Source organism: Micromys minutus, assembly GCF_963924665.1.
Source record: "Micromys minutus genome assembly, chromosome: 2".
NCBI classification, from domain to species: Eukaryota; Metazoa; Chordata; class Mammalia; order Rodentia; family Muridae; genus Micromys; species Micromys minutus.
This window is the reverse complement of record NC_137971.1, coordinates 92,017,935-92,031,737: the sequence shown is the minus strand read 5'-3', so window position 1 is coordinate 92,031,737 and position 13,803 is coordinate 92,017,935. Positions and strand designations below refer to the sequence as shown.

Below are 13,803 nucleotides of genomic sequence, written 5' to 3'. Positions count from 1 at the left end.
CCCTCTCTTTTAAGAAAAATAATGTTGTAAAAGAGAAATATATTCCACAAGAGTGAATTACTTTGTGCTTTTAAGGGTTAGGCTTCATAATCTTACTGAACATTTCAAATGTATAATTTTAGTAAATATTACTGAAAAGAAGATATACTAATAAAAGCTTAGAATTAAAGCATATATTTCAAAATTACTTTACTTTGAAATATGGTGTTAATAATATTGGAACATAAATCCTCCCTGTAGTTGAAAATGTTCTTGAATGACTAGTGATTTATAGTTACATCCACCTTCTGACGTACTTAATATGTTTTCAAATTGGTTGTAAGTCTAATGACTTGGCTTTTATTCCTGTTACTGTTGTTTTCCTTTGGATTTTATTTGGAAACAGGGTCTGTCTCTGCAGCCCAACTTAGCCTCAGATTCACCAGGTAATTGGGTCATTCTCCTACTGAAGACCCTTCTGCCTCAACCTGCTGAGTGCTGATTTTATAGACATACCTTGCTTAGTCCCACACTTGCACCTTACCCACTTACTGTTAAGTTTATGGCATGTGCATATCACCAGATTTATAATGACAATTAAAACATACACATATGTTTAGGCTTAGTATACACACATAAATAGATGTTTTTATATAATTAAATCATTTTAAATATGTAAGAGTCCAATATATTGTGATAATTAGCTTAGTACTCAAATTCTACAGTAGGACTTTTACATAGTGAGTTGACTGATTCATACATCAATATTTTACATTAAAATTGTATTTTGTCAATGGCACAATGGTGCTTAATAATAGATACGTCTCCTGGGAGGTAAACTGGCATAGTAAAAATATGAAGGTGTTTGGAATCTCAGACCTAAATCCTAGTTGATGTGACTTGATCTTATCTTTTTTTAAATTTATTTTTTCATATTATACTTTAATTTTTACTATTTTTATCTTCTTTATCCCCTCTAAAGTTTCCCATATAATCTCCCTGGCTTTATTTGAAATTAAGTGTTCAAATAAAACTTCTTTATGTCAAAAATATTGTAAGCCCCATAAGGCAAACTTAATCCCTGTGCAAATATCACAGGTATACACACGGCATCATTCCTAAAACAAGTTTTGTTCTAAACTACAACTCTTTTTGTTTTGCAATGCATTATTAATTTGAAATAGGATATAGTAGCATTGTATTATAATTTGTTAGTTACAAAGGACTGTGATGAAGGTAGTGAAAAGTCTTGAACTGTTTCCCTAAGCATAAGTATTTGAAAATCTTGATACTTTTATACTTTAATATTTCTAGGTTAATAATATCCTTAAAGAGAACATATTTGGCATCACTATATTTGGAAAAATAATGGGAGTAAAGGTAGTAAAATGCAGTTTAATCTGCTAGAAATCAGAATCTTATCATGGATAGCTGCTTGACCACAAAAGAGACTCACTAAAAAAATATCAGAAACTAGTACATTTTGAAGTTTCTGGGAGAGAGTGTATAATTATCCACCAGTAATACTATGGATAATATTCCCCACAAGACAGCTTCTTTAAGAGAGCACTAGAATTTTAAGCAAAGTGACAAAGGTTTTCTCTGTACTATCATAAAATATTGGAAAAAATAGGTGAATATTACAGAAAAATGCAATTGATTTAAGAATAAACACAGAGCTTTTTTTTTTTCATTTTGCGTTGTTTTCTTTAAATAAGTGTTTCTGATCATTCTAAAACCCTAAAATGGATTTAGGTATTTTGTGCTATTTGGTTGAGCACACATGAAAATCTATTCTACCTACATAACTCTCTGAGTCCTAGAACATTTTTACCCTTTTCTCTCCCTCCTTTGTTCATTTTCTGGAGTCCTACCTGCAGAGAATTATAGATCTGGCCAATCCTGGAGTTATTCAGTACATTGGAGGTCTGAAGCGCTCTTTCACTCCAGATTAAAATGTAGTATTTGAGCTTGAGACACATTTAAGTTGGTTTGGTTTTCTCCCATGAGTCTCAAGTGACCTTGCCTTTACCCAGATGTGCTGCTCTTGGCTGGAAACTTGTTGGATAAAACCCTTAAGGTGAATGAATAAGGAAATACAAAATTTGCTAAGCACCATAGAACTGTAGAATACAGGTCCACAGGGATTAAAAACCCCAGAGGGACATGAAAGAGTGGTTGAATCAATGGGTTTTTTTTAAGAATGCTGAAACTAGATTGGACAGATGGGGAGTCAAATTCAAAACGATGTTGTACTAGGTTATAATTACATGAAATTGATTTATTTTCAATTTTTTTTAATTTTTACTTCTAGTCATTTTCAGGGTTCCATAAATGAATTAAAAACAATTATCAAGGTTCTTCATTCCTTAAATGGCATTGAAGCCCAGACATACTTTTTTTAAAAATTAGAGACAAAGCAAATTTAAGAGCATTTGTGGGATAAAGGAAAAGGGAAGAACTGATGAAATTTGAGAAAGATTAGAATGCTAGAGGATAAATATTGTAAAAGACAATGCTCTGTAGGAACTGTTTTTTTTAAATTAAACAACTTTATTTTAAAAAAACAAAGATAAATGTACAGATTTTAAGCATTTTTGCATAAAAGTATAAAAATACATTTTTGTCAGTACTTGATATTTTTAAAGGTTTGATAGTATGCATGAAAGTCTTACTAGTTACAATGAGCATAAAGTACATGTAAAACAGGATGTAACCTGGAAATAGTCAAAGTTTTCTTGGTGTGTAAAGATTGAGCATAATGGTGTTTCATTTTCTCATCTTTTTTTTTTGGACTTTGTTTTTTCTTGAACTTCATATAGTCTGTGAGTTGTTTCTGTGCTGTTCAGAGCTTTCTGGGGTTAGTATCCAATTATCAGTGAGTTCATATAATGTCTGTTCTTTTGTGACTGGGTTACCTCACTTAGGATGACATTCTCTAGATGCATCTATTTTCTTAAGAAATTCATAAAGTCATCGTTTCTTATAGCTCAGTAGTACTCCATTGTGCAAATATACCACAAGTTTTTGTATACATTCATCTACTGAAGGACCTCTAAGTTCTTTCCAGCTTCAGGATATTATAAATGGGGCTGCTATGAACATTGTGGTGCAGGTGTCTTTGCTGTGAGTTGGAGTTCTCTGGGGTAGATGCCCAGAAGTGGAATAACTGGGTTTTCAGGTAGTACTATGTCCAATTCTCTGATGAATCGCCAGACTGATTTCCAGAGTGGTTGTACCAGGTTACAACACACAAACATTAGAGAAGTGTTCCTCTTTCTCAGCATCCTCACCAGCATCTGATGCCATCTGAATATTTGAACTTAGCCATTCTGGTTGGTGTGATGTGGAATTTCAGTGTTGTTTTAATTAGCATTTTTCTGATGGCTAATGATATTGAGTGCTTTCTTAGATGCTTCTCAGCCATTTGACATTCCATAATTGAGAACTTTTTGTTTAGCTCTGTACCCCATTTTTAATAGGGTTGTTTGATTCTCTGGTGAGTAACTTCTTGAGTTCTTTGGATACCTTGTATACTAGACCTCAATCTGATGTGGGGTTGGTAAAGATCTTTTCCCAATCTTTTGGCTGCTGTTTTGTTTTGTTAACAGTATCCTTAGCCTTATAGAAACTTTGGAATCTCAATAAGTCCCATGTGTCGATATTTGACCTTAGAGCACAAACCATTGATGTTCTGTTCAGGAAATTTTCTCCTGTGCCTATGTGTTCTAAGGTTTTTCCTACTTTCTCATCTAATAGTTTCAGTTTAATGTGGAGATCTTTGATCCACTTGCACTTGAGCTTTGTACAAGGAGATAAGAAAGAGTCTATTTTCATTCTTTTGCTAGCAGAGTGCCAGTTGAAACAAAACCATTTGTTGAAGAGGCTGTCTTTTTTTCCATTGAATGTTTATAGCTCCTTTGTCAAAAATCAAGTGACCATATATGTGAAGGTTCATTTCTGGATCTTCTATTCTATTTCATTGATCCACATGCCTATCTCTGTACAAGTACCATGCAGTTTTTAGCAAAATTACTTGTCATATGGCTTGAGGTCAGAGACAGTGATTGCTGCAGATGTTTTCTTGTTGTTGAGGATGGATTTCGCTATTCTAGGTCTTTTGTTATTCCAGATGAAATTGCACATTGCTCTTTCCAACTCTGTGAAGAATTGGGTTGTAATTTTGATGGAGATTGCATTGAATCTGTAGATTGCTTTTGGTAAGATGGTCATTTTTACAATGTTGATCCATCCATTCCATGAGAATGTGAGATCTTTCCACTTTCTGAGGTCTTCCTCATTTCCTTCTTTAGAGATTTGAAGTTTTTGTCATACAGGTCCTTCACTTGCTTAGTTAGAGTCACACCAAAGTATTTCATATTGTTTGTGACTATTGAGAAGGGTATGTTTTTTTCCAAATTTCTTTATCCTCATGTTTGTCCTCTGAATAGAGAAAGGCTATGGATTTGTTGGACTTAGTTTTCTATACAGCCACTTTGCTGAACTTTTTTATCAGCTGTAGAAGTTCTTTGGTGGAATTTTTGTGGTCACATACATACACCATAATGTCATCTTCAAACAGTGATGTTTTCACTTCTTCCTTTCCAATTTGTATCCCTTTGATTTCCTTTTGCTGTCTAATTGCTCTGGCCAGGACTTCCAGTAGTATGTTGAATAGGTAGGGGAAGAGTGGGCAGCCTTCGCTAGTCCCTGATTATTCTTGGATTGCTTCAAATTTCTCACTGTTAGGTTTGATGTTTGCTATTGGTTTGGTGTATATTGCTTTTATTATGTTTAGGTCTGGGCCTTGGATTCCTGTTTTTTCCAAGACATTTAACATAAGGGGTGTTGAATTTTGTCAAATGTTTTCTCAACATCTAGTGATATGACCATACAGTTTATTTCTTTGAGTTTGGTTATATGGTGGATTACGTTGATGAATTTCCATATATTAAACCATCCCTGCATCCCAGGGATGCAGCCTACTTGATAATGGTGAATGATCGTTTTGATGTGTTCTTGGATTCGGTTTGCAAGGATTTTGTTGAGTGTTATTGCATCGATATATATAAGTGAAATTGGTCTGAAGTTCTCTTTCCTTGTAGGGTCTTTGAGTGGTTTAGGAACAAGGGTTATTGTTGCCTTGAAAAATGAGTTATGTAGTATTCCATCTGGCTTTATTTTGTGGAATAGTTTGGAGAGTATTGGTATTAGGTCATCAAAAATGTCTGATAAAATTCTGCACTGAACCTCTTTGGACTTGGGCTTTTTGTTGGATGAGAAACTTTTGATGACTGCTTCTACTTCTTCAGGTGTTATGGAATTACTTAGATGGTTTACCTGATCCTGGCTTAACTTTAGTATCTGGTATCTGTGTAGGAATTCATCTATTTCCTCCAGATTTTCCAGCTTTGTTGAGTATAGGCTTTTGTAGTAGGATCTGATAATTTCTTGAATTTCCTCAGTTTCAGTTGTTATGTCTGCACTTCCATTTCTGATTTTGTTAATTTGGATACTCTCTCTTTGCTTTCTAGTTAGTCTGGCAAAGGGTTTATCAATCTTGTTAATTTTCTCAAAGAACCAGCTCTTGGTTTTGTTGATTCTTTGAATGGTTCTTTTTGTTTCTATTTGGTCAATTTCTGCTCTGAGTTTAAATATTTCTTGCCATCTACTCTTCTTGGGTGTATCTGCATCCTTTTGTTCTAGAGCATAAACTGTGCTGTCAAGTTGCTAGTGTATGCTCTCTCCAATTTCTTTTTGGAAGCACTCAGAGCCATGAGTTTTCCTCTCAGTACTGCTTTTATTGCATCCCATAGGTTTGGATATGTTGTGTTTTTGTTTTCATTAAATTCTAGAAAATCCTTAATTTCTTTCTTTATTTATTCTTTGACCCTGTTATCATTCAATAGAGCATTGTTTAGTTTCCATGTGTATATTTGCTTTTTGTTCTCTTTGTTGTTATGAAAGATCTGCCTTAGACCATGGTGATCTGAAAGGATGCATGGTAGTATTTCAATCTTCTTATATCTATTGAGGCTTGTTTGTGACTGATTATATGGTCAATTATGGAGAAAGTACTGTGAGGTGCTGAGAAGAAGGTGTATTCTTTTGTTTTAGGATGATATGTTCTGTAGATGTTTATTAATTTCAATTGGTTCATAACCTCTGCTAGTTTCATTGTGTCCTTGTTCAGTTTCTGTTTCCATGATCTTTCCACCGAGGAAAGTGAGGTTTTGAAGTCTCCCACCGTTATTATGTGGGGTGCAATGTATTTTTTGAGCTTTAATTGGTTTTCTTTTATGAATATGGATGCTCTTGTATTTGGAGCATATGTATTAAGGATTGGGAGTTCCTCCTGACAAATTATCCCTGTAATGAGTAAAAAGTGTCCTTCCTTATCTTTTTTTGATAACTTTTGGTTGAAAATCTACTTTATTCGATATTAGAATGGCCACTGCAGCTTGCTTCTTGGGCCGTTTACTTGGAACGTTTTTTCCTAACTTTTTACTTTGAGATAGTGTCTGTCTTTGTCTCTGAGATTAGTTTCCTGTATGCAGCAAAATGTTGGGTTTTGTTTTTGTATCCAGTCTGATAGCCTATATCATTTTATTGGGGAATTGAGTCCATTTATGTTAACAGATACTAAGGAATACTGGTTGCTGTTTCTTGCTATTTTTGCTTTTAGAGTTAGAATTGTGCCTGTGTGTCTTTCTTCTTTTGGTTTTCTTGCTTAGGGGTTTTCTTGTTCTTACTAGGATGTAGTTTCTCTTCTTTTATTGAATTTTCTACCTATAATCCGTTGTATTGCTGGGTTTGTGGTCAGATATTGTGTAAATTTAGTTTTGTCTTGTAATATCTTGGTGTCTCCACCTATGGTGATTGAGAGTTTTGCCGGATATAGCAGCTTGGGCTTTCACTCCTGATCTTTTAGGGTCTGTATGATGTCTGTCCAGGATCTTCTAGCTTTCATAGTCTCTGTTGAGGTGTCGAGTGTGATTCTGATTGTTCTGCTTTTATATGTTACATGACCTTTTTTTCTTACTTATTTTTGTATTCTTTCTTTGCTTTGGGCACTTGGCGTTTTGACTTCTATGTGTCAGAAGGAATTTCTTATCTGGTCCACTCTATTTGGAGTTCTGTAGGATTCTTTTATGCTCATGGTCATCTCATTCTTAAGGGTAGGAAAGTTTTCGTCTATGATTTTGTTGAAGATATTTACTGTGCCTCTTAGTTGATATTCTTCGCCCTCTTCTATTTCTATTATCTTTAGGTTTGGTCTTCTCATTGTTTCCTGGATCTTCTGGACATTTTGGGTTAGACGATTTTTGGCTTTTGCATCTTTTTTGACTGTTTTGTCCATGTTTTCAATGTTGTCTTCAGCACCCATGATTCTCTCTTCCATCTCTTGTAGTCTGTTGGAGATGCTTGCATCTGTGACTCTTGATTTCTTTTATAGGTTTTCTACCTCTAGGGTTGTCTCTTTTAGTGTTTTCTTTATTGTTTCCATTTCCATTTTAAATTCCTTCTTCAATTCCTTCATCTCTTTGGTCCTGTCTTTCTCCAGTTCTTTGAGTTCTTTGAGGTTTTTCTTGCATCCTCTTTAAAAGCTTCTATTTCTTTATGCTTTTTCTCCCGTTCTTGTTTAAGAATCTTTATCATCATCTTGAGGAATGATTTCAGGTCTGAGTTTTCTTTTTCTGGAGTGTTTAGCATTTCTCTGTTTTCTGCGATAGGAGAGCTTCGTTCTGTTGTTGCGAGGTTGTCTTGGTTTCTGTTGGGTAAGTTGTTTTGCTTTCCTCTTGCCATCTTGTCCGTGATTATACATGGTCTTGTTTTCAGTGATTGGTTCCCGTCTCTCCCGTGTACCTGGACTGTGTCCCTGGATCTCCGCTGTTCCTGGTGGCAGATGACCTGAGCATTTTTTTCTGCAAGCAAGGCCCCTCTGTGTGGAAGCTGAATCCCTATGGCAGTGTTTCTGCCCCCCTGAACCAATGGGAGTTAGGGGACACGCTTTAAGTGTGCTCAACCCAGATGTCTCTGTGCCCCAGCTACTTGCAGTGCAGTCTCACCAGTCAGGTGTCCCTGGATCTTTGATGTTCTTGGTGGGAGATGGCCTGAGTGCCTGCTCTGCACGCATAGCCTGCCAGGTGGAAATGGAGACCCTACTGCAGAGTTCCTGCTCCCCTGAACCAATGGGGTGGAGGGTTCTTTCCGGGCACTGGAGCTATACCTCTCTGTACCCCTGCTACTCGCAGCATAGTCTCAGCAGGCCTGTGTCCTGCATCTCCAGAACTATTTTCAAAAGACTCTTGGTGAAATTGTAGATATGACTAAAAAACGAAGAAAAATTAAAAACTATTTTGTTCAAAAATTACTGGTAGGGCTAATTATCTTGAAGAGAGTAATTAGGGATCAGCCTATTTGCTTTTCCATTATTCATTCAGATTATTATTATTTTAATTTTTTCTAAAATTTGAGATTATAATACAATTCCACTTTTTCAGCCTCCCTATTTCTTCCTCCAAACTCTCATATTAACCCCTTTCACTCTTTCAAATTATGTCATCTTATTTTATTTATTGTTACATAAGTATATGTATATCTATCTATTAATCTATTTCTACATACAAGTTTATATAAAACCTATTACATATTTTTGATATGTAAAACATTGTTAGTATATATAATAGCATATATGTAAATGTATATGTGTATATGTGACATTTATATATGATATATAATAACATATATATGAAATATGTATGACAATTTTATATTTGAGAACCAATTGGTATACTCTTTCAGGGGAAAAAAAAAACTATTTTCCAACTACTCTCAACATTCCTTAATTACTTGTAGCCCTTTGTGTAGAATTAAGACCTGGAAGTTTTCTAGTTGACATTAGTATTCTGTTGTTTATATTTTTGTTCAACATGTTTAGGCAATCATGTTGGTAAAACTGTATGGGTATGACTTTTGAAATTCTTAGGAGACACAATCTCACACCAAATTACATTATAAACATATGTTATTGTACACACAGAGAGAACTGCGCCCCTTACTCCCATCAAAAAACTTCTCTTTACACCAGATTGGGACCATTACTGAAACCCACAACCAATCAAAATGAAAAGCTGTGGATTCCAGTTACAATGGATACATTTGCAATACAACTCCTATACCTAAAGCTCAGTGATCATTGCAGAAAGAGGGGCAGAAAGACTGTAAGAGCCAGGAAGGAATTATACTATGAGCTAAGCTCTATTCATTCGTATATTGTTGTTGCTCATGCAAAGGCTAGTCATCAAATATCTATGAATAAATGTGAGCATTCACACACACACACACACAGACACACACACAAACACTGATTTTTTATCAATTTTCAACTGTGAATTCTTAGACCTAGAAGAACAGTGCCAAGGGTAAATGACAGTTATGTGATTTCAGAGGTTAGCAGAATCTTTATTAGGCTATATTCCAGAGGGTAAAGTATATTCAAATAACCTTTATTTTTGATCACTATAAGCCATAAATCTATATCTTTATTATCCTTTTATACAGTGAAAGTTTTTTAAAGACATGTACTTCATTCATGTCTTCTATTTTTATCTCTCCATTATTTACAACATTGGGCACACAGACATCTTTTTATGAATATATGTTTTGACTTCTAAAGTTAACTTGTATAATGTGATGCTATTCATTGTGAAGTATTTAACAAAGCTGTGTAAATTAGCATATCTATTAGAGAAAGGTTTTTGAAACAGATTAAACTCAGGGTTTACAATATCTGATTATTGTAGATAGTATTGTTTATATCAATACTTGACCTTCATAACTGTTAACTGTGCACCATTTTATTTATGTTTCTCTGTTACACTGGGGCACCCTAGTAACTATATTTATTCTCATTTCTATGTTTAATACTCTTATTGAAAATGTATTTCTTTTATTTTTGAGTTTATAATATAGTAATATAATATAGTTTCCTCATTCCTTCTTGATTTTTCCCCTCCAAAACCTCTCACGTATCCCTTCTTGCTCTCTTCAAATTCATGACCATTTCCCATAGATTGTTGTTACATATGCATATGTTTATGCCTATACATATAAATCTCTAAATATAACCTACTCAGTCAATACCTAATATCACTAATAAGCATGTTTTCAGTGTTGGATATCCTAAAATGAATATCTAACTGCTGTACTTTTCCCTTGGTAAGATTCTTTCTCTGGTAAGACTATTTCTCTCACTCTTAGCTTTCCTTAGTTGCCTGTGTTTTTTTGTATAGGGTTGTCTTGCCTTCTAAATTATTGTTTACATTAGATGTCACAAATGTAATGCAGTTATTTTTTTTTTTTTTTGGTCTGGATTGAGTTCATTTTATCTATTATGTTGTCTCTTTTATTTTTCCATACTCAAAGAAGAGGCAGAATCTTCTTTGTTTTAAGGCCCAATAATATCTTTTCAAATTACAAACCATAGAATACTTCTGATTTACACACTACTCATTTTGCTCATTTAGCTTAGCTACTCACTCAGCTGCTGAGTGCAGTCTTGAAGACGTCTCACTCTTGCCTGATACTATCCCAGCCTTAATTATATCTTACTCTATTCCGTAGCCAGCATTGTGTATTCCTTTATTTCTTCATTGGCTTCACATCCTAAGCTATCTGAAAATCCACATTGATTCATGCTTGCTATTTTCTTTACCTGCTTGTTAATAGCCCCACTTCCATGACCTTTTTGTCTTTCCTTGGCTGTTAGCTCTCATATATAGACACATGTTTAGACATCCATCCATCCATACATGTGACCTCACATGTCTGTGGACATGACTATACACAAAACCACCTCGAACACGTCTATAGGCCTTATGCAAAAATAAAGTATAAACAGCATTTTTGTAAAATGTAAGTAATATAGAAAAAACATTGATTCCATAAGTATTTATTGAATTCTTCAGCACATCCATATTGTATAAGAGAAGAAATAAGGAAAGGAGTTAAATTTATCAAGAGTAAATGTTCAGTTGCTCAAATTGTTCTAAAAATGTATTTTAAAAATAATTTTATTTTCAACATTATATGTATATAATGGTTCAGAACTTTAAGCTGATTTATTTTAAAAATCGACTTTTATAAAAGGAAGTAACTTTTACTTTATAAATACAAATATAAATAAATAAAATTAAGATCATTATGTCTGAGCAAGCTCTGGGATAATTCACAAGAATGTAGAAACATTTATGAATAGAATCCATGGTCTACTGAAATGACAGGTTTAAAATGACCATATGTTAGTTATCTCAGTTTAAACTAGTTACAGTTCCTTTAATTAGAGAAATTAGCCTATAAGTACAATATTATTTAAATCATTGTTGAATAAGGCTAGAGAGATACCCCTGTGGCTGGAGTATGATTATGTAGAAGGCTGGGCATCCTAGGCCAGAAATCACATTCAACAAACCACCTGGAACTCCAGCTGTAGGCAATCCAACAATTGTATATCTTAGATACCTTTACCCATTCACACATACCCATATTACACATACTCACAATCAAAATAGAAAATATTAAGTATTTGCTTATTAGATCATTGTGTAGGATAGTCTACATTTAATGTCAAGGAATTGTGTGACAGTTTTTATAAATATATGGGGCATTTTCATAAATTTAGAGGCCAAAACCAAATATATAACTTTTTTATTTTTAAATTTTTTTTATTTATTTTATGTGAGTTTAGTGTTGCTGTCTTCAGACACACCAGAAGAGGAAGGTATCAGGTCCCATTAAAAATGATTGTGGGCCACTGTGTAGTTGCTGGGATTTGAACTCAGGACCTCTGGAAGAGCAGTCTTGGATCTTAACTGCTGAGCCATCTCTCCCGCCCGATAACTTTCATGTCAATTATTGACCGTGATCAGTAATTTTTAAGTAGCCCGTTCTTGAAGAACATTTAAAAATGGTCATGTGTTTCTTTCCATTTGAATTTCTTTTTATTCTAAAGTAAGCTGCTATATCAAATTAACACACAGGTTGAAGTACTAACCATGATAAAGACTGAATTTACTTATCAGGTTTTAAAGAAGTTAACTGTAAACAAAGTACACACAAAAATAGCACAACTATAATTTCATCAGAACTTGTGCTAACTCTTCTATATGTAGTGATTTCTCCACATTAAAATTAGTATTTATACTTCAAAAGTATCATGAGGAAAGACCAATTACTTGCAACTTTCCTTTAAGCTTTATATTACTGTAACTTTCAAACAACTTCAGCATGATCAGCTACCTTTTACTTTTAGAGTATTGAGAACATAGTCTCGAATTTTCTTGGTCCTAACCCCATAAACAATGGGGTTAAGAAATGGTGGAACCAATAAATACATATTGGCTATTAAAATATGAATTTGGGGGGCCACATTGTGGCCAAAACGGTGGGTCAGGAAGGTAAACCCAGCCGTGGAATAGAAAACAGCAATGACACATACATGGGAGCCACAGGTACCTAAGGCTTTAAGACTTGCTTCTCGAGATGGGAGCCGGAAGACAGCACGGAGGATAAAAACATAGGAGATGGCAATGAAGAAACAATCACAGGAGCCAATGCCAAAAGCAGCACCGAGGCTGTAACGTTTGGTGGCTCCTATGTCCAAACACGCCAACTTCACCACAGCCATGAACTCACAATAGGTGTGTGCAATGATTCGAGTTCTGCAGTACGGCAACTGCTTGAGCAGGATGGGATGTGGGGAGAAGAAGCCTACCCCGCGTAGCACCACAGCTGCTCCCATCACGGCGATGCGGCTGTGGGTCAGAATTGTGGCATGGCGCAATGGGTCACAGATGGCTACATAGCGGTCAATGGCCATGGCCAAGAAGAAGCCAGATTCCATAGCAGTGAAACTGTGGATGAAGAACATTTGAGCAAGGCATGCATCGAAGGTGATATCATGGGCTGCCATCCAGAAGAGACAGAGCATGCGTGGCAATGTAGATGTGGAGAGGACCAGGTCAGTGACAGACAGCATGCACAGGAACAGGAACATGGGCTCATGGAGGCTGCGCTCTGCTCTCACCACAGCCAGGATAGTCACGTTCCCCACCAGGGCCACCATGTACATGGAACAGAAGGGAATCCCAATCCAGACATGGAGGTGTTCTAGGCCTGGGATGCCCATCAGCCAGAAGGTGCTTGGAGAGAGTTGTGACTTGTTAGCTGGCTCCATGGTAGCACTGCCTACTGTTTGTGGCTGAAGTCCTCCTTGTACAGAGTGCATGTTTTCCCAAGGTGATTCCAAGCAACTCTGAAAATGATTGAGGAATAAAGCTAGAAAATCCAAAAATACCATGTTAGATAAATCTCACTCTTGTTATGTGTGTGCAGAAGCCCTTAGATACACTTCTTTAAAAAGTGCACATTTCACATTTGTGAATTTAGTGCTTCTTTTATTTATTGATTATGTTTTCATAGCTATCAAATTAAAATGAAGAACATATTCAATACTCTTTATTCATATTGTCTTCTTTATGTCTCGAGAAAGAGAAAATTCTGACAGTTATTGAATAGTCTCAAGAGATGCTTTTTCTTTGTTATACAGTATGTTCTTTGGTTTTTAGTTTTTCTTGTTACTAGCTCAGAAGCTGTCCTTAGGAGCCTTGATCAGACACTGCTTTTTTTCTGTGAACATATGTAGACTTCATGGTCCTTCATATGGCAGAACAGTCTTTCCAAAATTTGATGGCGACAAGTAATTTTTTGCCCATTTTTTGCTGTTTGTTTTCTTTACATAAAATATCTGTTTTTTGGTCTATC

General features: G+C 35.2%; 1 protein-coding gene across 1 annotated transcript; it reads right to left on the bottom strand.

The window, feature by feature from the left end:
* Positions 1-12,271: 12,271 nt before the first annotated feature.
* Positions 12,272-13,216, bottom strand: LOC308418078 (olfactory receptor 52M1-like; the record flags this gene model as incomplete). Its single annotated transcript, XM_080913408.1, has 1 exon — positions 12,272-13,216. One exon carries the CDS (start codon positions 13,214-13,216, stop codon positions 12,272-12,274), a length of 945 nt encoding a protein of 314 aa, XP_080769534.1.
* Positions 13,217-13,803: the final 587 nt, after the last annotated feature.